This window comes from Mus musculus, chromosome 6 (genome assembly GCF_000001635.26).
Source record: "Mus musculus strain C57BL/6J chromosome 6, GRCm38.p6 C57BL/6J".
NCBI lineage: Eukaryota > Metazoa > Chordata > Mammalia > Rodentia > Muridae > Mus > Mus musculus.
In genome coordinates this window covers 85,647,873-85,671,663 of record NC_000072.6, presented here as the reverse complement: position 1 = coordinate 85,671,663, position 23,791 = coordinate 85,647,873, and the positions used below count along the sequence as shown (strand labels likewise).

The following is a 23,791-nucleotide window of genomic DNA, read 5'->3' as shown; positions in this document are numbered from 1 at the left end:
ACCAGGAGCTACAACAAACATTTCATTGAACTGGAAGCTCAGACTTCCCCCTGGTCATTTTGGGCTTCTAATGCCCTTAAACCAACAGGCTAAAAAAGGAATAACAGTGTTAGGAGGGGTGATAGATCCAGATTACCATGGGGAAATTGGATTACCTCTTCACAATGGTGGTAAGCAAGATTATGTCTGGAGTGCAGGAGATCCCTTAGGGCGTCTCTTAGTACTACCATGTCCTGTGATTAAAGTCAATGGGAAACTACAACAGCCTAATCCAAGCAGGATGACAAAGGACGCAGACCCATCAGGAATGAAGGTATGGGTCAATCCTCCAGGAAAAGAGCCAAGACCTGCTGAGGTGCTGGCTGAAGGTGAAGGAAATACAGAATGGGTAGTAGAGGAAGGTAGTTATAAATACCAATTAAGGCCACGTAACCAGTTGCAGAAACGAGGATTATAAAGTAATATGAATGCCCATTGTAAATTTACTAATGCGTTTGCGATTGTACGAGGGATAGTTATATCATGTTAGGCGTATTTACAACCTTGTTATTGTTTCATGTGAACATGAGATATTATTTGTGTCAAGTTGACAAGGGGTGGATTGTAGTGGTTATTCCTGGTTGTCAACTTGACAATATTTGGAATGAACTACAGTCCGGAATTGGAAGGCTCACCAGTGACCCTTATCTGGAGGCTTGGAGATCCTTATCTGGATCTTGGTTTGAAGATCTTGAGCCATAGTGGCTATGGATTCCAGAAGATTGAATCTCCGAGTTAAGGAACACACCTTTAATCTGGGCTATGCCTTTCATCTGGGATTAAAGGTGTGGTGGAACACACCTTTAATCTGGGCTACACCTTTTGCTGGAGACAATATAAGGACATTGGAAGAAGGGAGTCTAGCTCGAGCTCTTGCTCCTTCGCCTGCTTGCTGCGTGAGACTGAGTAACTGCTAGATCCTTGGACTTCCATTCACAGCTGCGACTGAACAATTGTTGGGAATTGGGCTGCCGACTGTAAGTCATTAATAAATTCCTTTATTATCTAGAGACTATCCTTAAGTTCTGTGACTCTAGAGAACCCTGACTAATACACCCACCAAGTGGCCACACTTCCCTACCATGATCATGACGGCCTCCTATCCCTCTGGAACATAAGCCCAAATAAACCCTTCTTTAAGTTGCCTTGCTTGTATTTTATCACAACAATAGAAAAGAAACTAAAATAAAAGTGGTTTTAACTATCAGTATGACTACTCACTACATCAAAAAGAAAAGCAATTTATATAATGTAATACATATATAATATACATAAGTATACACACAGAAACACCCTATGCATGTGTGTATATATATACCCCATAAAATAAAGTTGAAAGTCCAACACATCCTAGATCAAACTTTACCATGAATCAACAGTAATCAAGTCAGTTTGGTACTAACAAGAGGATCAAAGCATTAAATCAACCTTAATGGCTGGGCTATTTGGCTTAGTGTATCTCCTTACAAAGTTTATCCATGTTATAGCACACTGACAATTTCCTCATGAAGAAGGCATAATAACCATTTTAAAATATAAGTCACATTTTTTATTGTTGTTTTGTTTGAGGCAAGGTCTAGTTATGTATTCTATAATGACCTTGAATTGACTATGTAGATTACAGTGGCCTCTAATTTGTAATCCTCCTGCTCTGCTTTCAGAGTGCTTGTATTACATGCATATAGCACTCTATGAAAACTCTTCATTGACCAAGAATTCACTTTTTCCTTATCCAATTATCTGATGGACAACTGGATCACTCCTACCTCTTGGTTATGATAAATAACTATAATAAACATGTGTGATGTTTGAGATCTGGTTTTAAATTCTTTTGAATATATGCCCCAAAGTGGGATTGCTACATTTGTATGGTAATTGTTTAATTTTTTTTTTTTTTTTGAGAGAGAGAGAATAAATTGTTCTCCAGAAAAACTATACCATTTTACATTTTGCTGAGGTTTGGTCTGTAACTATGTGTTGTAATGCTTAAATTCTGTACCCAAAGGGTTAGGCCTATGAAGGAATTCTCATGTTTACAAGCCTTTGCTGTGCAAACCTTGTCCCTTAATTTAAAACTATTGGTTAAATAAAACGGGCTACAGCAAATTACTAGAGGGATTAGAGGTAGGTGGGTTTTGAGTTTCCAGGTGGGGGTGGAGAAGAGAGGAAGAGAAGAGAGACCCTGAAGAGACAGACAAGAAGGCACCATGAGAAGTGGTTACCATGAGCACATGGCCAGAGGAAACAGCAAATACTTGGGATACATCACTGGGGAAGGAGCCAGGCCAGCAATTAGAAAATATTAGGGGTGACCCCCAGTAATTGTCAAAGCCAAATAAAATAACCATAGTCTGAGGCTCATTTATTTCTAAGCTAGTCGGGGATAAGCTTAAATTGGTTGTACAACGTTCTTGCCGGTGATGCAGGAATTCCTTATTTTTCCTAACAATTCTTTTGGTAGCTTTTCTTACATAGTGTGAGTTGTTAGTTCCTTGTGGTTTTGAACTGCATTTCTCTTCAATTAGTTGAGTGTATTACATATTTTCTTGAGTTATGTCTATTTTCTTTGGAGAACTATTTGTTTAACTCCTTGTACACTTTTAAGTCAGGTTTGTTTTTTGTTTTCAAGGCACACATGCTCCTTATAAATTCTATGTTTAACTCTCAGCAAATACTTTGGGAAGCCTTGCTTCAGTTTCACTTGTCCATGACCGCTTTTGCTGTCATGCAAATAAGTGATTACCAAATACAGTTTCTTGAAGCTTTTCTTTTATGTCTTCTACCAGTTTTTGGAATTCAGGTCTTGTGTTTATATCTCTAATTCTTCTTGATGTAAGTTTTATGTAATGATTTAACTTTATTCTCTTAATGTGGTTATCCAGTTTTTCTATACTCTCAGTTGGAAAGCCTATCCTTTCCTCACTGCATAGCAGTTATATCCTTAGTAAACACTGGTTTTATACATTCTATATGTGAGTAGTTAATGGAAACTTTTCAGAAAACAGTGTGAGTAGAACTCTCTCTTCTGCTCCTTCCTCTTACATGGAAATTCTTATTTTCTAACAGGTAAAATTTGACAGCTGAATAATAATGGTTTATGTTTTGTATGTTCTTCTCTTTTATCATAATATTAGGGCCAAAAATATATAAATTGATTTAATTTGGCTTTTTACTGTTACATATTGATGCTATCCTTGTTTCTCATTATTCCAGAGTAGCTTCAGGTATCCATGATTCAGAACTAAGACTTCCAGCAGCAGCAGCCTTGGGGTACAGTCGTCCCTCAGTGTATGGTGGAAGTGGTTCCTGGACGTCTCACAGATGCCAACTACTTTACATGACACTTGCATACGCATGTGCATGGGTGCTTCTATACTTTAAGCAGTCACTGGATTGCTTTCAACACGAGAAACAAAGTAACTGCTAAGTCAATAATCATTATCCTATGCTATCTGTGGAAAGTAATGACAAAAAAGAAATCTATACATGGTCAAAAATGATAACTTTTTTTCAAAATATTTTCTGCAGAGAGTTGGCTGAACTGAGAATGGAGGCAGTATTGAAATGATATTCATAAGTAAAATAGAAAAGCATTTTATTTTTGTCAGAATGATCCAGAAACACAAGCACTAGCACTCAGGCACACATACTAACATATACTGCATTACCTATCTCTAAGGATCCTTCCTTCTGTTTAATGGATTTAGTGTCTGGCAGATTTTCAGTTTTTCTGTCTTGTACAGTGATATCACTGGGACCTAAGAGAACAAAATGAATGCAGTAAATACATAAAAACCTTCTAATTTTTTAATATGTGAAAGCCATTGTTAGTGGCACGGAAAACATAAATATCGATACCATTGTTTAAAAAATGGGAAATGTTAATAAAAAAGTACATTTACACAAGCATGTCGTACAGAGCTACAGAATCATCATCAGGGGTGGAGACACAGCTCAGCGGTTAACAGCACTTGCTGCTCTTGCCGAGCATGAGTTCAGTTTCTAGCCCATGTGGTAGCCTACAACATCTGCGACTCCAGCTCCAATGCATCTGACATCCTCTTCTGACTTCCACGGGCACAAGGTATGCAAGTGGTACACACAGACATATAGGCAAAGCACCCATACTCATAAAATAAAATTGATTAAAAACATCTAATATATCTGTTTTAAAAGTTAAAAAAAAAAGAATCACCATGAGATAGATGAAAAGGTATTAAGTGCTCAAAGAAAAACAAATTCTAGCAAACAGTACCATAGAATACTCTAGACAACACACTTGAGTCTCTCAAGATGGGAAACATTTTGAAATGGAAATCAGAAGTCACTGAAAGCAAAGGTGGCTGTGTAACACAAGAGAGGAATCAGGAAAGCAACTAAATATCTACAGACTGCAGCATCTAATAAGGAAACAAGGGGAAACCAGAGCAGGAAAGGCTGTTTTGGAGCTCATCCTAACATTCTGGAAGACTGCTAAAAGACCTACGATTTTATTCCCGAAGACAATGAAGACTGAAATGCATCAAGAGACTAACAGGCAAAACAGTTTCAGGGACATTCATTTTGCAACAATTAAAAAAAAAAAAAAAAACACGGTATCATTCTGGAGTGTTTCCCAGAATACAAGTCTAAAATCTTAAAGAGAAAGCTGGTGTGTAAGAAAGAAAAGTGTCTTCTGCTGTAAAACCTCTCTTGTCCGTACTGTGGCCTAACTAACACCCATCCCCTAATACACTTTCTTCTTCCTCTGCAAGAGCTGAGCATGGTACCAGAATAATCTCACCTCCTTGGTGATAACTTGATGAGATCACACGACTCAAGCTGGCCTCTACGACAAAAAGGGAGTGAAATTTCTGAGAAGCTCCACTAAAGAATATGCCTTCTCTTTCTATAGAGTCAAGGTCAGAAATATCAACAATACAGAATGAGAAATGTTTTCTTCTTTAAATCTTGTCATTTTAGGGTGGTTTTTAATCAAAGCTGACCCTAAATTAAACACTCTACCACAGGCAATTTCAGCATAATCCTATTAAAGTAAGATAAACACAATAGATCCAAAGTAAATAAAATAAATTTCTAAAGAGTAAACACTTTTAGTACAACAATGGTGTAAGATTATCTTTTAAAAAAAAAAAATTGTGGCTGGAGGCCTTGGTGCTGGCAGGAACAACCAAGTGAGTTACCTAAGCCCCAGACTTGATCTTCTGGTCCACACCTCTAACTAATATCTCAGACACATGCATCCATTAGTGACTACCAGGTGGGACCCTCTATCCCAACTCTCTGCCTTCTGGCCCCTCTGGGCAAACCCAGCAGTGGTGAATTCTGCCCTGCCCCATTGCATTCTAATTCCAGAGAAACAACTCTGCCCACATCCCGGGAGGCCTGCTACTGCCCAGGACAAACAGAGGCCTGCAAACATCAGGGACCATCAGCTCTACCTTTATCCCAAGAGGCCTGTCCCCACAGGATAACCAGGAGCCTGAAGCTATCAGGGGTCTATCAGCTCTGCTTGCATTCCTAGAAGCCAACTGCCACCAGGTACAACCAGCTCTACTTGCAACCACAGAGGCCTACTTCCATCAAGGACTATCAGGCCTGCCAAACCATAGGGACAACTAGATGGCTGAACAGTACAAGAACACAATCAACAAAAGCCACGGCAATATAGTACCACCAGAACCCAGCTATCCTACTATCGAAACCCTGAATATCCTAACGCATCTTAATCACAAAATGATATTATAAAGATATAGACCTTTAAAAAAGAAATGAAAGCATCTCTTAAAGAAATAGAGGAAAATACAATACAGGAAACTATAATTAAACAGGTGAAGGAAATGAATAAAACTGTTCAAGACCTGAAAATGGAAATAGAAGCAATAAAACAAAACAAACAAACAAACAAACAAAAAACCCCACCAATCTGAGGCAATCCTAAAGATGGGAAACCTAGGAAAGAGAACATGAACTACAGACACAAGCATCAGCAACAGAATAGAAGAGATGGAAAAGAGGGTCTCAGGCATAGAAGATACAATAGAAGAAATTGATACACTGGCCAAAGAAAATGCTAAAGCTAAAAACTTTCTAACACAAAACACCCTTAGGATATTTGGGACACTATCAAAAGACCAAACCTAAGAATAATAAGAATAGAAGAAGACTCCCAACTCAAAGGCCCAGAAAATATCTTCAACAAAATCACATAAGAGGGGCTGGTGAGATGGCTCAGCAGTTAACAGCACTGACTGCTCTTCTGAAGGTCCTGAGTTCAAATCCCAGCAACCACATGATGGCTTACAACCACCCGTAATGAGATCTGTAGACAGCTACAGTGTACTAACATATAATAAATAAATAAAATCTTAAAAAAAGAACGAACAACAAAGAATTCAGGTATTTTTTAGCCAGGCGGTGGTGGTACACGCCTTTAATCCCAGCACTTGGGAGGCAGAGGCAGGCGGATTTCTAAGTTCGAGGCCAGCCTGGTCTACAAAGTGAGTTCCAGGACAGCCAGGGCTACACAAGGAAACCCTGTCTTGTAAAACAAAACAAAACAAACACACACACACAAAAAAATCACAGAAGAAAATTTTTCTAACCTAAAGAAAGAGGTGCCTATAAATGTACAAGAAGCCTACGGAACGTAAAATAGAGTGGACTAAAAAAGAAAATCTTCCTGTCACATAATAATCAAAACACTAAATGTACAGAACAAACAATGAATATTAAAAGCCAGAGGGGATAAAGGCCAAGTAGTAAATAAAGGCAGATCCATTAGAATTACACCAGACTTCTCAACAGAGACCTTAAAAGCAAGGAGAGCCTGGCAGATGTCTTACAGTCTCTAAAAGATCACAGATGTGAGCCAAGATTTCTATACCCAGCAAACTTTCAATCACCATTGAGAAAAAAAGATATTCCATGAAAAAGCTTTAAAAAATTCTTTCCACTAATCCAACCCTAGAGAGGATACTAGAAGGAAATTTTCAACACAAGGGGAGTAACCGCACCAAAGAAAACACAAAAATAGATTAACTCCATACCAGCAAAACCAAAATAAGAGAAACATACATGCACACCAACATCATCAAAATAACAGAAACTAACAATCATTGGTCATTAATTAATATCTCTCAACATCAATAGACTCAATTCACCAATAAAAACACAGAGGCTAACAGACTAGATGTGTAAACAGGATCCATCATTCTGCGGCACACAAGAAACACCACAGCAGCAAAGACAGAGATTACCTCAGAGTAAAGGGCTGGAAAAAGACCCAAGAAACAAGCCGGAGTAGCCATTCTAACATCTAATAAAATAGACTTTCAACCAAAAGTAACCAAGAGATATGAAAGGACATGTCATACTCGAAGGAAAAAAATCCCCCAATATGAATATCTATGCCCCAATTTCATAAAAAAAATTATTAAAGCTTAAATAAAAAATCAAACCCCACACATTAATAGTGAGAGACTTCAACACCCCACTCTCACCAATGGATAAGTCATCAAGATAGAAGCTAAGCTGAGAAATAATGAAACAGATTATGAATCAAATGGACCTAACAAATGTCTACAGAACACTTCATCCAAACACAATATGCCTTCTCAGCACCGCATGGAACCTTCTCCAAAATCGACCATATACTTGATCATAAAGCTAGTCTCAACATATACAAGAAAACAGAAATAACTCGTTGTATCCTAGCAGAACACCATGGATTTCAACAACAACAAAAAGAAAGCCTACCAAGTCAACTCACTATTCAATGAATACTGGGTCAAGTAAGAAATAAATTAAGAATACAATGAAAATGAAGGCACAACATACCCAAACTTATGAGACACAATGAAAGCACTGCTAAGAGGAAAGCTCATAGCACTAAGTGCCTCCATGAAAAAATTGGAGGAATCTCATCCTAGCAACTTAAAAGCATATCTGAAAGCTCTACAACAAAAAGAGGCAAACATACCCCAGAGTAGTTGATAGCAGGAAATAATAAAACTAAGAGCTGAGATCAATAAATTAGAAACAAAAAGAACAACATGAAGAATCAATGAAACCAGGCGCTAGTTCTTTGAAGAAAAAAAAAATCAACTAGACAAACCCTTAGCCAAACTAAAAGGCAGAAAGACATTATCCAAATCAACAAAACCAGAAATGAAAGGGGGAGGGGTTAAAACAGCAGAAAATCCAAAGACTCATTAGCTCTTACTACAAAAGCCTGTTCTCCACAAAATTGGAAAATATAAAAAAGTGGATGAATTTCTTTTTTTTTTTTTTTGGAATTTTTAAAAAAAATTTTTATTAGGTATTTTCCTCGTTTACATTTCCAATGCTATCCCGAAAGTCCCCCATACCCACTCCCCCCACTCCCCTACCCACCCACACCCCCTTTTGGGCCCTGGCGTTCCCCTGTGCTGGGGCATATAAAGTTTGCAAGTCCAATGGGCCTCTCTTTCCAGTGATGGCAGACTAGGCCATCTTTTGATACATATGCAGCTAGAGAAAAGAGCTCCGGGGTACTGGTTAGTTCATATTGTTGTTCCACCTATAGGGTTGCAGTTCCCTTTAGCTCCTTGGGTACTTTCTCTAGCTCCTCCATTGGGGGCCTGTGGTCCATTCAATAGCTGACTGTGAGCATCCACTTCTGTGTTTGCTAGGACCCGGCATAGCCTCACAAGAGACAACTATATCTGGGTCCTTTCAGCAAAATCTTGCTAGTGTATGCAATGGTGTCAGCGTTTGGAAGCTGATTATGGGATGGATCCCTGGATGTGGCAATCACAAGATGGTCCATCCTTTCGTCACAGCTTCAAATTTTGTCTCTGTAACTCCTTCCATGGGTGTTTTGCTCCCATTTCTAACAAGGAGCAAAGTGTCCACACTTTGGTCTTTGTTCTTCTTGAGTTTCATGCGTTTAGCAAATTGTATCTTATGTCTTGGGTATCCTAAGTTTCTGGGCTAATATCCACATATCAGTGAGTACATATTGTGTGGGTTCCTTTGTGATTGGGTTACCTCACTCAGGATGACGCCCTCCAGGTCCATCCATTTGCCTAGAAATTTCATAAATTCATTCTTTTTAATAGCTGAGTAGTACTCCATTGTGTAAATGTACCACATTTTCTGTATCCATTCCTCTGTTGAGGGGCATCTGGGTTCTTTCCAGCTTCTGGCTATTATAAATAAGGCTGCTATGAACATAGTGGAGAATGTGTCCTTCTTACCTGTTGGGACATCTTCTGAATATATGTCCAGGAGAGGTATTGTGGGATCCTCTGGTAGTACTATGTCCAATTTTCTGAGGAACCACCAGACTGATTTCCAGAGTGGTTGTACAAGCTTGCAATCCCACCAACAATGGAAGAGTGTTCCTCTTTCTCCACATCCTCGCCAGCATCTGCTGTCACCTGAATTTTTGATCTTAGCCATTCTGACTGGTGTGAGGTGGAATCTCAGGGTTGTTTTGATTTGCATTTCCCTGATGATTAAGGATATTGAACATTTTTTCAGGTGCTTCTCTGCCATTCGGTATTCCTCAGGTGAGAATTCTTTGTTCAGCTCTGAGCCCCATTTTTAATGGGGTTATTTAATTTTCTGGAGTCCACCTTCTTGAGTTCTTTATATATATATTGGATATTAGTCCCCTATCCAATTTGGGATAGGTAAAGATCCTTTCCCAATCTGTTGGTGGTCTTTTTGTCTTATTGACGGTGTCTTTTGCCTTGCAGAAGCTTTGCAATTTTATGATGTCCCATTTATCAATTCTCGATCTTACAGCACAAGCCATTGCTGGTCTATTCAGGAATTTTTCCCCTGTACCCATAACTTCCAGGCTTTTCCCTACTTTCTCCTCTATAAGTTTCAGTGTCTCTGGTTTTATGTGGAGTTCCTTAATCCACTTAGATTTGACCTTAGTACAAGGAGATAGAAATGGATCAATTCGCATTCTTCTACATGATAACCGGCAGTTGTGCCAGCATCATTTGTTGAAAATGCTGTCTTTTTTCCACTGGATGGTTTTAGCTCCCTTGTCAAAGATCAAGTGACCATAGGTGTGTGGGTTCATCTCTGGGTCTTCAATTCTGTTCCATTGGTCTACTTGTCTGTCACTATACCAGTACCATGCAGTTTTTATCACAATTGCTCTGTAGTAAAGCTTTAGGTCAGGCATGGTGATTCCACTAGAGATTCTTTTATCCTTGAGAAGAGTTTTTGCTATCCTAGGTTTTTTGTTATTCCAGATGAATCTGCCAAATGCACTTTCTAATTTGTTGAACAATTGAGTTGGAATTTTGATGGGGATTGCATTGAATCTGTAGATTGCTTTTAGCAAGATAGCCATTTTTACAATGTTGATCCTGCCAATCCATGAGCATGAGAGATCTTTCCATCTTCTGAGATCTTCTTTAATTTCTTTCTTCAGAGACTTGAAGTTCTTATCATAAAGATCCTTCACTTCCTTAGTTAGAGTCACGCCAAGGTATTTTATATTATTTGTGACTATTGAGAAGGGTGGTGTTTCCCTAATTTCTTTCTCAGCCTGTTTATCCTTTGTTTGGAGAAAAGCCATTGACTTGTTTGAGTTAATTTTATATCCAGCTACTTCATTGAAGCTGTTTATCAGGCTTAGGAGTTCTCTGGTGGAATTTTTAGGGTCACTTATATATACTATCATATCATCTGCAAAAAGTGATTATTTTGAGGACTTCTTTTCCAATTTGTATCCCCTTGATCTCCTTTTGTTGTCGAATTACTCTGGCTAGGAATTCAAGTAGAATGTTGAATAGGTAGGGAGAGAGTGGACAGCCTTGTCTAGTCCCTGATTTTAGTGGGATTGCTTCCAGCTTCTCACCATTTACTTTGATGATGGCTACTGGTTTGCTGTAGATTGCTTTTATCATGTTTAGGTATGGGCCTTGAATTCCTGATCTTTCCAAGACTTTTATCATGAATGGGTGTTGGATTTTGTCAAATGCTTTCTCAGCATCTAACGAGATGATCATGTGGTTTTTGTCTTTGAGTTTGTTTATATACTGGATTACATTTCCGTATAGTGAACCATCCCGGTATCCCTGGGGTGAAACCGACTTGGTCAGGATGGATGATTGTTTTGATGTGTTCTTGGATTCGGTTAGCGAGAACTTTATTGAGGATTTTTGCATCGATATTCATAAGGGAAATTGGTCTGAAGTTCTCTATCTTTGTTGGGTCTTTTTGTGGTTTAGGTATCAGAGTAATTGTGGCTTCATAGAATGAGTTGGGTAGAGTACCTTCTGTTTCTATTTTGTGGAATAGTTTGTGAAGAACTGGGATTAGATCTTCTTTGAAGGTCTGATAGAACTCTGCACTAAACCCATTTGGTCCTGGGCTTTTTTTTTGGTTGGGAGACTATTAATGACTGCTTCTATTTCTTTAGGGGATATAGGACTGTTTAGATCATTAACCTGATCTTGATTTAACTTTGGTACCTGGTATCTGTCTAGAAACGTGTCCATTTCATCCAGGTTCTCCAGTTTTGATGAGTATAGCCTTTTGTAGAAGGATCTGATGGTGTTTTGGATTTCTTCAGGATCTGTTGTTATATCTCCCTTTTCATTTCTGATTTTGTTAATTAGGATGCTTTCCCTGTGCCCTCTAGTGAGTCTAGCTAAGGGTTTATCTATCTTGTTGATTTTCTCAAAGAACCAGCTCCTCGATTGGTTGATTCTTTGAATAGTTCTTGTTTCCACTTGGTTGATTTCGTCCCTGAGTTTGATTATTTCCTGCCGTCTACTCCTCTTGGGTGAATTTGCTTCCTTTTGATCTAGAGCTTTTAGGTGTGTTGTCAAGCTGCTAATGTGTGCTCTCTCTAGTTTCTTTTTGGAGGCACTCAGAGCTATGAGTTTTCCTCTTAGGAATGCTTTCATTGTGTCCCATAAGTTTGGGTATGTTGTGGCTTCATTTTCATTAAACTCCAAAAAGTCCTTAATTTCTTTCTTTATTCCTTCCTTGACCAAGGTATCATTGAGAAGAGTGTTGTTCAGTTTCCACATGAATGTTGGCTTTCTATTATTTATTTTGTTATTGAAGATCAGCCTTAGTCCATGGTGATCTGATAGGATGCATGGGACAATTTCAATATTTTTGTATATGTTGAGGCTTGTTTTGTGACCAATTATGTGGTCAATTTTAGAGAAGGTACCATGAGGTGCTGAGAAGAAGGTATATCCTTTGTTTTAGGATAAAATGTTCTGTAGATATCTGTTAAGTCCATTTGTTTCATCACTTCTGTTAGTTTCACTGTGTCCCTGTTTAGTTTCTGTTTCCATGATCTGTCCATTGGTGAAAGTGGTGTGTTGAAGTCTCCTACTATTATTGTGTGAGGTGCAATGTGTGCTTTGAGCTTTACTAAAGTTTCTTTAATGATTGTAGCTGCCCTTGTATTTGGAGCATAGATATTCAGAATTGATAGTTCCTCTTAAAGGATTTTACCTTTGATGAGTATGAAGTGCCCCTCCTTGTCTTTTTTGATGACTTTGGGTTGGAAGTTGATTTTATTAGATATTAGAATGGCTACTCCAGCTTGTTTCTTCAGACCATTTGCTTGGAAAATTGTTTTCTAGCCTTTCATTCTGAGGTAGTGTCTTTTTCTCTGAAATGAATTTCCTGTAAGCAGCAAAATGTTAGGTCTTGTTTGTGTAGCCAGTTTGTTAGTCTATGTCTTTTTATTGCGGAGTTGAGTCCATTGATATTAAGAGATATTAAGGAAAAGTAATTGTTGCTTCCTGTTATTTTTGTTATTAAAGTTGGCACTCTGTTCTTGTGGCTGTCTTCTTTTAGGTTTGTTGAGGGATTACCTTCTTGCTTTTTCTAGGGTATGGTTTCTGTCCTGGTATTGTTTTTTTTCTGTTATTATCCTTTGAAGGGCTGGATTCGTGGAAAGATAATGTATGAATTTGGTTTTGTCGTGGAATACTTTGGTTTCTCCATCTATGGTAATTGAGAGTTTGGCTGGGTATAGTAGCCTGGGCTGGAATTTGTGTTCTCTTAGTGTCTGTATAACATCTGTCCAGGCTCTTCTGGCTTTCATAGTCTCTGGTGAAAAATCTGGTGTAATTCTGATAGGCTTGCCTTTATATGTTATTTGACCTTTTTCCCTTACTGCTTTTAGTATTCTATCTTTATTTAGTGCATTTGTTGTTCTGATTATTATGTGTCGGGAGGAATTTCTTTTCTGGTCCAGTCTATTTGGAGTTCTGTAGGCTTCTTGTATGTTCATGGGCATCTCTTTCTTTAGATTTGGGACGTTTTCTTCTATAATTTTGTTGAAGATATTTGCCGGTACTTTGAGTTAAAAATCTTCATTCTCATCCACTCCTATTATCCGTAGGTTTGGTCTTCTCATTGTGTCCTGGATTTCCTGGATGTTTTGAGTTAGGATCTTTTTGCATTTTCCATTTTCTTTGATTGTTGTGCCGATGTTCTCTATGGAATCTTCTGCACCTGAGATTCTCTCTTCCATCTCTTGTATTCTGTTGCTGATGCTCGCATCTATGTTTCCAGATTTCTTTCCTAGGGTTTCTATCTCCAGCGTTGCCTCACTTTGGGTTTTATTGTGTCTACTTCCCTTTTTAGGTCTTGGATGGTTTTATTCAATTCCATCACCTGTTTAGTTGTGTTTTCCTGCAATTCTTTAAGGGATTTTTGTGCTTCCTCTTTAATGTCTTCTACCTGTTTAGCAGTGTTCTCCTGTATATCTTTAAGTGAGTTATTTAAGTCCTTCTTGATGTCCTCTACCATCATCATGAGATATGCTTTTAAATCTGGGTCTAGTTTTTCGGGTGTGTTGGGGTGCCCTGGACTGGGCGAAGTGGGAGTGCTGGGTTCTGATGATGGTGAGTGGTCTTGATTTCTGTTAGTAAGATTATTACGTTTACCTTTCACCATCTGGTAATCTCTGGAGTTAGTTGTTATAGTTGTCTCTGTTTAGAGATTGTTCCTCTGGTGGTTTTGTTACCCTCTATCAGCAGAACTGGGAGACTAGCTCTCTCCTCTGAGTTTCAGTGGTCAGAGCAGTCTCTGCAGGCAAGCTCTCCTCTTACAGGGAAGGTGCAAAGTTATCTGGTGTATGGATGAAGGCCCAAAACAGGTCCTTTCCCAGAATCTGTGTTGCTTTGACCTGTCACAGAAGCTGTTGTTTCAGTAGTCCACACTCTCACCTGTGCAGACTACTTTCTGTGGAGTCCCGGAACCAAGATGGCTTCCGCAGATCCTGAGGCAAAGGCCTCCCAGGCGGGGCGGACACCTGTCCTCTAGCCGGGAAGATGGCTGGATGTCTGGAGCCCGAAAATGGCACTGCCTCAGAAGTTCTGGGGCTCTTGCCTGTCCCAGAAGCTGTTAGTTTCTGTAGTCCACACTCTCACCTGTGCAGACTACTTTCTGCGGAGTCCCGGAACCAAGATGGCTCCCGCAGATCCGAAATGATTTTCTTGATAGATACCACTTACCAAAGTAAAATCAAGATCAGATAAACAATTTAAATAGCCTATTAACCCGTAATGAAATATAAGCAGTCATTAAAAGTCTCCCAGCCAAAAAAAAAAAAAAAAAAGTCCCAGAGCCAGATGGTTTCAAAGCTAATTCCACAAAATAAAAACACTACCAAACTCATTCTATGAAAATAGTCACCTTGATGCCTAAACCACATAAAGACTCAACAAAGAAAGAGAATTTCAGACCAATTTCCCTTATAAACATTGATGTAAAAATACTCAATAAAATACTCGAAATCTGAATCCAAGAACACAAAGACATCATCCACCATGATCAGGTAGGCATCATCCCAGGATGCTGGGGAGGTTCAATATACAAATACCCATCAACGTAACCCAACATAGAAACAAACTGCAGGAAAAAACCACACACATGCTCATCTCATTAGATGCTGAAAAGCCTTTGATAAAATCATGTTAAAAGTCTTTTTGAGATCAGTGATACAAGACACATATCTAAACACAATAAAAGCAACCAACATACAGCAAGCCAATAGCCAACATCAAATTAATGTTTTTAGGAGAACAGAGGATATCTGTTTCAGCTACCTGCAAGGTCCTTCTCCAGGGATGACATTTCTTCAGGTCCTGCCATCTTGATCACAACTCCTCTACTGATGACCTCTTCTTGGTTTTCGTCCAAGACATTCTCATCCCAAGTTATAGGCATTTGAACTGGGGCCGCTGGAAAAAGAACCATCGATCCCAGAGAGAAGAAGTTGATAGTAAATAATTGGCAAGCAGTCCTCCTATCCATCCACCCCTCCCAAACACACAGCCACCCCCAAGCCCTTTATAAATGAGAGAAAAAAGACCTCTTAGACTCTGTCTTGGGAAACTCTAATATGAACCAGAAAGCTTGCCACATCTTTCTGGATGACACCAGTTTAAATAAACACTTTAAAATATACCAATAGTCGGATGCAACCAGAAAAACATGAATCAAATTATGTTTTTCAAAGTAAAAATATAGATTTAAACAACTCCTTGAACCTCTTTGGCCTTTTTAAAGCTTTAATTAATTGCAGGGCTAATTAATATACCATATAGTCAACAAAAATAGTTATACCATCTAGATTTTACATACTGCCTTCTCTTAGTCTCGTGTACTTATAACTTTTAAACCTAATATTTTATGTTATTTTTCCCCTCCCTGGTCACTGTGTTTCTCAAAGAAATCAGAACGTTAACAGACAATAAAACATACATCAAAGAATAAACCTTGGCTTTATTTACTCATCAGTTTCTTTTTTGTCCTTAATGCTATTAATTCAATCCTAAATTTTTTCTCCTAGCTTTCTAACATTTTTCATATTAGGACCTTAACAAGGTATTAACAACTTGGCTTAAAAATGAAACAATATATAATAGCAGCCTTTGTACTGGACTTTCTCTTAATTTCTTTAGCACATTGCATTAATATTTAAAAATGCTACTACTAATAATCTATACTAATAATTTATAATCTTAACTTAAATATCTATTATATAAAATATGCAACACTGGATATACCTTTAAGAATATGCCTTCTCACAATATTTGATAGAGATTTGGACATATTAATATGTGAGCTTAATATATGCAATATTCTTGTCTTCATCCATCAATTCATCAACTGATCAACATATGACTTTTTCTGTGTATTTGTTTATACTGAAAAGCAGCAGTGTGAGCATTCCTGTAACATTTCACATTGATTTTTACAAGCTGAAAATATCTTTTTTTAAATCTCTGTCTTGTCTTTTAATATTTTATATCTTTTATATGCCAAGATTTTCATGTTAATAACTTTATCCCCTTGGATCTATATTTCATGTGACTTGCTTAAGAAATTCTGAACGGGGGACTGAAGATGTAGCTCAGTTGGTTGAGTGCTTGCCTAGTACCACGTAAAAGGGAATTCTTGGGAATGGTGGCACATGCCTGTGATGCCTGCTGAAAGGAGTGGAGTTGGAGGCAAGGGTATCACAAGGTGGGGAGTTATGCTTTAGCTGTACTGCAAGTTCAAAATCAGCCAAGGATATATGAAACCTTGTCTCAATGAAAGGATGAAATTCTCAATTACCCCAGAGTCATAAGGGTATATAAACTCTAAAATTTTTCTCTTTTTATTGCATGTGGCTGTCATACATTTCTGTCAGTGTGCAGACAGGATTGACCTGATTTTTCTTACATACGTTATCAATTTTCTAAGGACTCCTGCTGTCCATCCTCAAGCTTCACAGGCTGGCACACCATCTCACTTCAGTTTCCATATTCATAAACTTGTTTCTGGGTCACACTCTGCTATACTTTTTCAGTTTTAGAAAGAATTTTATCTTTTGAGATTATAATATAATTACAACATTTTCCCCTTTCCTTTCCCTCTCACCAAACCCTCCTTGGTGGGTGGGTAGGGGTGTGTGTGTGTGTGTGTGTGTGTGTGTGTGTGTGTGTGTATGTCTATTCCTAAATGTATAAATATAACCTACTCATTCTTCTGTTACTTGTATGTGTATGTTTTCAGGGCTGAGCACTTAGTGTTGATAACCAGTTGCTGTGCTCTTCCCTGGGGAAGACTGTTTCTCCAGCTTTCAACACTCCTTGGTTGCCTGTAGTTCTTTGTCTAAGGTTGAGGCCTTATAAGCTTTCCTTCCATGCTAATGTCTATTTTCATTCTCTTTACTATGCCCATAGGTAAGTATAGTTTTCATTTCGCATAAAGAAAACTCTTTACAACAGGGACCATTACAGAAAACCACAACTGATCAGAATGCAGAGTTGTGTAGCACAGTCCCAACTGATCCATCTATAATTCAATTCCTGCACCTGAGGCTCAGGGATCACTGCAGAAGAGGATAGAAGGACTGTAAGAGTCAGAGGATAAGGATGTTTGCTGTGAGATTCTATCTCCTAGAAATGTCAGACACTTCATCCTTAAAGTCTTACCAACATGGCTGCCTCCTACACTTCTGTTTAATCCTTTACAAATAATATTTAACAAGCTACATAGTTTTGATGACAAATAGAGCAGGTTCTCTTATGAATTCAGAGATTAATGACAAATGACAAGTTAATTATTACTATTATATAATTCTCTAATTATGCAGGACTAATAAATTTCAGTGTAATTTAAGAATTTTCTCTATGGTAGCCTTGTATGTACTTTAGGCTCATTTCTAAGAACCTTATTATTTGCATATCTTTTAAAAAAGATTTTACTGTCCTAGAAAATATTTGCATAGAAATGCAGGAATTATCACTAATTATCAGACAATATGTGCATAGCCTTCCCCAGGTCAACAAATAAAATATGAACTGTGCAGTGGTGGCACAGGCCTTTAATCCCAGCACTTGGGAGGCAGAGGCAGGCGGATTTCTGAGTTCGAGGCCAAACTGGTCTACAGAGTGAGTTCCAGGACAGCCAGGGCTATACAGAGAAACCCTGTCTCAAAAAAACAAGAAAAGAAATAAAATAGAAGCCTACAGAGTCCTTATTCTTCCTAATTTTTTCGACACTTATAAAAATTTTAAGATTGATACAATCTGGGCACTGAGAGATGACTCAGAGGTTAAGAGCACTGTCTTCTCTTCCAGAGGTCCTGAGTTCAATTCTCAGCAACCATATGGTGACTCATAAGATCTGAGATCTGGTGCCCTCTTTTGGCATGCAGGCATAATTGCAGGGAGAACACTGTATATATAATAAATAAATAAATCTTAAAAAAAGGATTTATACAACCTGAAGAGGAAACCAGAGTATATAATAGCCAATTTTAAATAGAACAAATTCATCGTAGATGTCTGAACTTTGTATAAATGGATAATACAACATATGAGATTTCCTTCCTTCACTCACACTGTATTTGTAAAGTTTATTACGTGTAGTTACATATATTTACCCTTTTCTCTGTGCCAGTAAGATTTCAACAGTACTACAAGTTATCTATTCTACTAAACAAATATTGGCCATTCGGGTGGTTTCTAGATTGGAACTATTACAAATAGGGCTTGAAGAATTTGTATGGGGTTAAAGGTATAGCTCAGTGATAAAGTGGATGTCTAAGTTTAATTGAAGCGCTAGATTCAAAACTCAGCAACACAGTCAGGATACTAATTTATACTCTCACTAGCAGTGAATGACATCTTAGTCTGCACTTGTAACATTATAGCACTTTTCACTTCAGACATTCTAATGAGTATAGAAAACTACTGCTATCTTAATTTGTATTCCCAGATTGTCAACAAAGTGAAAATTTATATACAATGATTTGGTATTACATAATCTTTTTTATAAAATAATTATCCAGTTCTTTTTGCCCAATTTCTATTGAGTTGAGTATCTTCTTCACATGGTTTCTTTTTTACATGCATATCTTGTATAGAATGCATAATTTTCACTTCCACTCTGTGATTTGCTTTTATTTACTGTTTAGATTTTATGGAATTTTTAACTCTAACATACCTTATTTAACAATAGATCTCTATATGGCTGCTGGTTTTACTTTTTGTTTTGTTTTAGGAGAAAAATCCAGTTTAATAAAATTTTTCCTTTTCTAAGATTAAGAAGACACACTCTCCATTTCCTTATAGAAGATCTAGCTGTCTGTTCATCTATTTACCTATTAACCTATGCCTCTATGTTTTGGTCTGGTTTTTTGGTTTGTTTGTTTGTTTGTTTGTTTGTTTGTTTGTTTTTTTAACAGTGCATTCCTAGAAATATGGGTTTTCCTGCAATTTTAAATATATTGCACTTTTAGAAAATGACTGTCCTCAATCTAGAGGAAAAATGCTGAAAACTCAGCACTTTGAGCAGAGAGATTGGGTGTCTGAATGAAGCAGGTGGGATCTGAGATGGATGGGGAGTGAAGCAAACATGAGAATGGAGATCCTGTATGTAGGAAACAGCCAGGGCCCCACTGAAGGTGACTACTGTCATAGAGGAAGGGGCACCAAAAGTAGCCAGACATTCAGATATTTTTCCCAACAAGCCCAAAACTGAATTTTCACAAGTTGGTACCAAAAAATAAAATATAATAAAATTTCAAACATCATGTGGACTCTTAACTTCTTGTCACATTCTGTCTAAAATTGCACTTTGCAACATCTGACAGAGATAAATCCATAAGAATTGTAATCAAGATTATCTGATAATTTGTATTCAAAATAAGCTTGACTTAGTATTGCCTTTTAACAGCTAAAATACATTTTATTTATGTTGAGAATGAAGTTTGCAGTTTTCCAACCTCTCTGAAGTATTTTAAATATTCTAAAATTTCACTTTCCTGTGTTACTTAATGTAGCAGTAAGGAGGTTTACCTATCAGATGTGACACGCATATCAGTTTCTCTTGTCAGTATGTGTGTGTTGTTGTGTGTGTGTGTGTGTGTGTGTGTGTGTGTGTATACACACACACACACACACACACACGAATGTTGAAATACACTTAAAGTTTAATTCTTTAGGATCTTTGTCAGGTAAATTATTCCTTTCAGTTTTTAACGTTTTGTTTTTTTTTTATTTCTCTTTTCATCTTTTTTTTTTTTTTTTTTCCGTTGTAGGGATTAAACTCAGGGTCTCATTTTCTGACAAACCAGAATATGGATAAATACAACACTATTCTCACTTCAAATGCAAAGGTTCAAGAAACAAATTTGAAAACACGCAAGGTCACTCATTACCTGCATCACCTTTCTGAGAGGGGTTTTTCCCCTTTGTTGCAGCCCTCTTGCTATAAATCCCTTCTTTGTGCTTAATGTTTACAGTGTTGGAGAGGTCATCGTCTCTTGTGCCTAGCATTTGAGGTGGAAAGTCTGGGGCAATAGCATCATTTGAGCCTACGTAAAAATGAGAAAGCATTACAATTAACACTAAAATAGGCTTGAACTATTTTAGTCAAGAAAGACTTTTTCTTCCCTTAGATCACTTCCATGGAAAGAACACCATGACAAGAAATGTTGCAGGCCAATTAGAAGGTATAAATCAAACTGAAAATCAGAGACAGTAGAATAAATGGTAAAATTACCAGGCAAGGAAGCAAATGACGTAAGACATGACACAAAAAGTGGAACAGTGATAGTTAAGGGGATAACTGCTATCCAGGAAAGCTACTAAAAGGGAAAAGGATTGGGGGATGTCTTCTGATATGACCATGAAGGCAAAAAGGCATGTCAGATGGCACTATACAAACACACACAAGGCATGTATAGAAATAACACACACTGTAGTCAGGCTAGACAACAGGATACATTAATAAGAATACTTAATCATAACAGCAACATATGAAATCCTAATCTAATACCATAAATTTTACTGTATATGGAATATAACATCAGTGAAGAGTATTTTTTAATCATAAAGTAATTAATAAGCTTTGACTTAGGAAAATTTGTCCAACATTATAAAACACTGAATGAGAGCTAGTCATGTAACTCAGAGAAAAGAGCATACATGTTTATATATGGCCTGTATGAGGCCCCAAGTTCAATCCCCAGAACCAAAAGAGAAATTAGAAAAAGACAAAAACTGAAAGAAATAATTTACCTGACAAAGATTCAAAAGAATTAAACTTGTGTATTTCAACATTCGTATATATACTGACAAGAGAAACTGATATGTTACGCATGTTACATCTGATAGGCAAAAAACATTTCTGGACATATAAAAGCTTATAATAACTACAGCTTATAGTCACTATAGAATTCTATCAAAGTTTGTCTTTCTACTCCAGGATCCCACACCTTGTATATTTATTATTGTGTAATTAATATATTTGTAATAGTAATAATATGTATATAACACTAAGTGCTGAGAAAGTACCAGTCTCATTGGTTCAATGCAATATAAATAAGGCATAACACGTTTTCAGAACTGCCTCCAAGTTTCCTACCAACCCTTCTGGATCAAGTCTACATATGACATGCATCTTCTCAGTATACCTGTTATCGTTTTCTAGCCCTTGCCTCTTGGATCTCTGGGAAGTCCTATTATCCTTTCTTCTACCAACTGCCCAGTTCTCCTACAGAAATGGACCATTACTCTTCCTAGATACACATGACAACCAAGAAATGGCTCAAAAAAGGAAATGCTTAAACCAGGCCTAATGGCATATGCCTTTAATTCCACCACTTGGGAGACAGAGACAGACAAGCCGCTGAGTTCGAAGCCAGCCTGGTCTACACAGTGAATTACAGGACACACACACACACACACACACACACACCCCTCAAGCAAGCTTATTACTGGCCAAGAGTTTCCTTTCTTTTATGCTTCTAATTCTAGCAATAAAGGATAAAAGTAGTTCTTATACCATTTTAACAGAAATTAATGTCCTGTTCCTTCTTTATAATTTTAAGTTAGTATATAGAGTAGCTCAACCCAACTCTAATTTCTGGTCATTCTCACCAATCCTTTTACATAGCAGAGCACATGTCAGGAGCAGCAACATGAACAATCAGTCCACTACCCTTTTCCCACAAGAGTGGTGACCATGTCAGCTGGGCTGAGAGCAACAGATATTTTCTGACAGTTGCAGTGGATGAGCAAAAGAATGACTGGCAGCAGAGCTGAGAGGCTCTGGAGAAGAATAAGTCAACACTCATCAAAGCTACTTGGGACGCTGAGTCAAGAGGGTCAAAAGTTCAAAGACTGTCTACAGCTTCAAAGCCATATTAGGCAACTAGGTGAGATTCTGTCTGAAAATAAAAAGTTAAAACGAAAACCAAAAGCAGAAGAAGGCCTAGGGATGTAGCTCAGTGGTTCAGGAATTGAACCAAAGGCTCTCATGCATGCTTGCTAAGTACTATACTACGTACAATGGCATTTGACTGGAATGTATCAACCGCTTTAAGATTCACCAAGTCAAAAAACAAATAATGAAGGCTGGTGAGATAGCTCAGCGGGTAAGAGCACAGACTGACTGCTCTTCCAAAGGTCCTAAATTCAAATTCCAGCAACCATATGGTGGCTCACAATCACCCGTAAAGAGATCTGATGCCCTCTGATGCTATAGTGTACTTAAGTATAACAATAAATAGAGCTTTGGGCCAGAGCAAGCAGGGACTGAGCTAAGCGGAGTTGAGCAACCGAAGTGGAGTTGACTGGAGCGAGCAGGGACAACTGGAGCGAGCAGAGGTCCCCCCAAAAATTTCAATTCCCAACAACCACATGAAGGCTCACAACCATCTGTACAGCTACAGTGTACTCATATACAACAAATAAGTGAATAAATCTTAAGGAAAAACAAAACAAATAATGTATCATATCAGAATGCTGTTGGTTGACAAAGCCCAAGGAACACTCTAAGTACATTGTGTTCATCTACTCATAGTGACAGGCATATAGAATCCACCTTTTTCATCTATAAAAGTGAGTTCACTGGTGACTCTGAGATCCTGTTTTTCTTTCTTTGAAGCAGAATTACTCAAACGTATGGTAAAGTCTGTGTTTATAGTTCTGAAAAACTGCCATGTTGTTTTCTACAATGGCCAAGCACTTACACTCCCACCAGCACCATCTTAGATTTCTTCATAGCCTCCATCAACACTTGTTTATTTTTAAAGGAATTAGGAGTGATTCTAACAAGTGTGCTGTGTGACCTGTTATGGCTCTGGGTCATACTTGCCTGTGATGACTGATAAAAAGTACCTCTTTGTCGGGCATGGTGGCGCACGCCTTTGATCCCAGCACTCGGGAGGCAGAGGCAGGCGGATTTCTGAGTTCAAGGCCAGCCTGGTCTAAAGAGTGAGTTCCAGGACAGCCAGGGCTACACAGAAACCCTGTCTCAAAAAACCAAAAAAAAAAAAAAAAAAAAAAAAAGAAAAGCACCTCTTCATGTATTTGTAAGCTAATGTGGATTTAGGTTCTGCAAGCACATATAAATCAAAGATATTTGGTTTTTTGTTGTTTAAGTAGTAAATTTTTCATATTTTTCTGGATATTAACTCCTTATCAGACATACATATGGTCTGGAAATAACTTATCTGTCCCACATTGGTGGAATATGCCTTAAAACCCAGTACTAGAGGGGCAGAGGCAGGAGGATCTTAGTGAGTTTAGTCAGCCTAATCTACATAGTGAGCTCCCCGTCAGCCACTGTGATGTAGTAAGACTCCCTACAACAACCCCCCCACACACAGTGAATTACCTTTGTGTTGATGAGGTAATCTTTGGTAAACAAACACTTTGAATTAATTTTCTATTTCTTCTTTGTTACCTAAATTTTGGAT

At 37.9% G+C, this 23,791-nt stretch overlaps 1 protein-coding gene across 9 annotated transcripts in view; it reads right to left on the bottom strand.

The window, feature by feature from the left end:
- Alms1 (ALMS1, centrosome and basal body associated) overlaps positions 1-23,791 on the bottom strand; it is a 139,114-nt gene that overhangs the window by 54,948 nt on the left and 60,375 nt on the right. For 6 of the 9 annotated variants that reach the window (XM_006506049.3, XM_006506051.3, XM_006506053.4 and 3 more), the window contains 3 exons: positions 20,246-20,401; positions 15,135-15,269; positions 3,708-3,797 (listed from right to left, as the gene is read on the bottom strand). In XM_006506049.3, the coding sequence (XP_006506112.1) occupies positions 3,708-3,797; positions 15,135-15,269; positions 20,246-20,401 (381 nt within the window). Of the gene's footprint in view, positions 1-3,707; positions 3,798-15,134; positions 15,270-20,245; positions 20,402-23,791 lie in introns of those variants that run through there. The other 3 variants (XR_001785126.2, XM_006506052.3, XR_377445.4) reach the window with 2 other exon arrangements.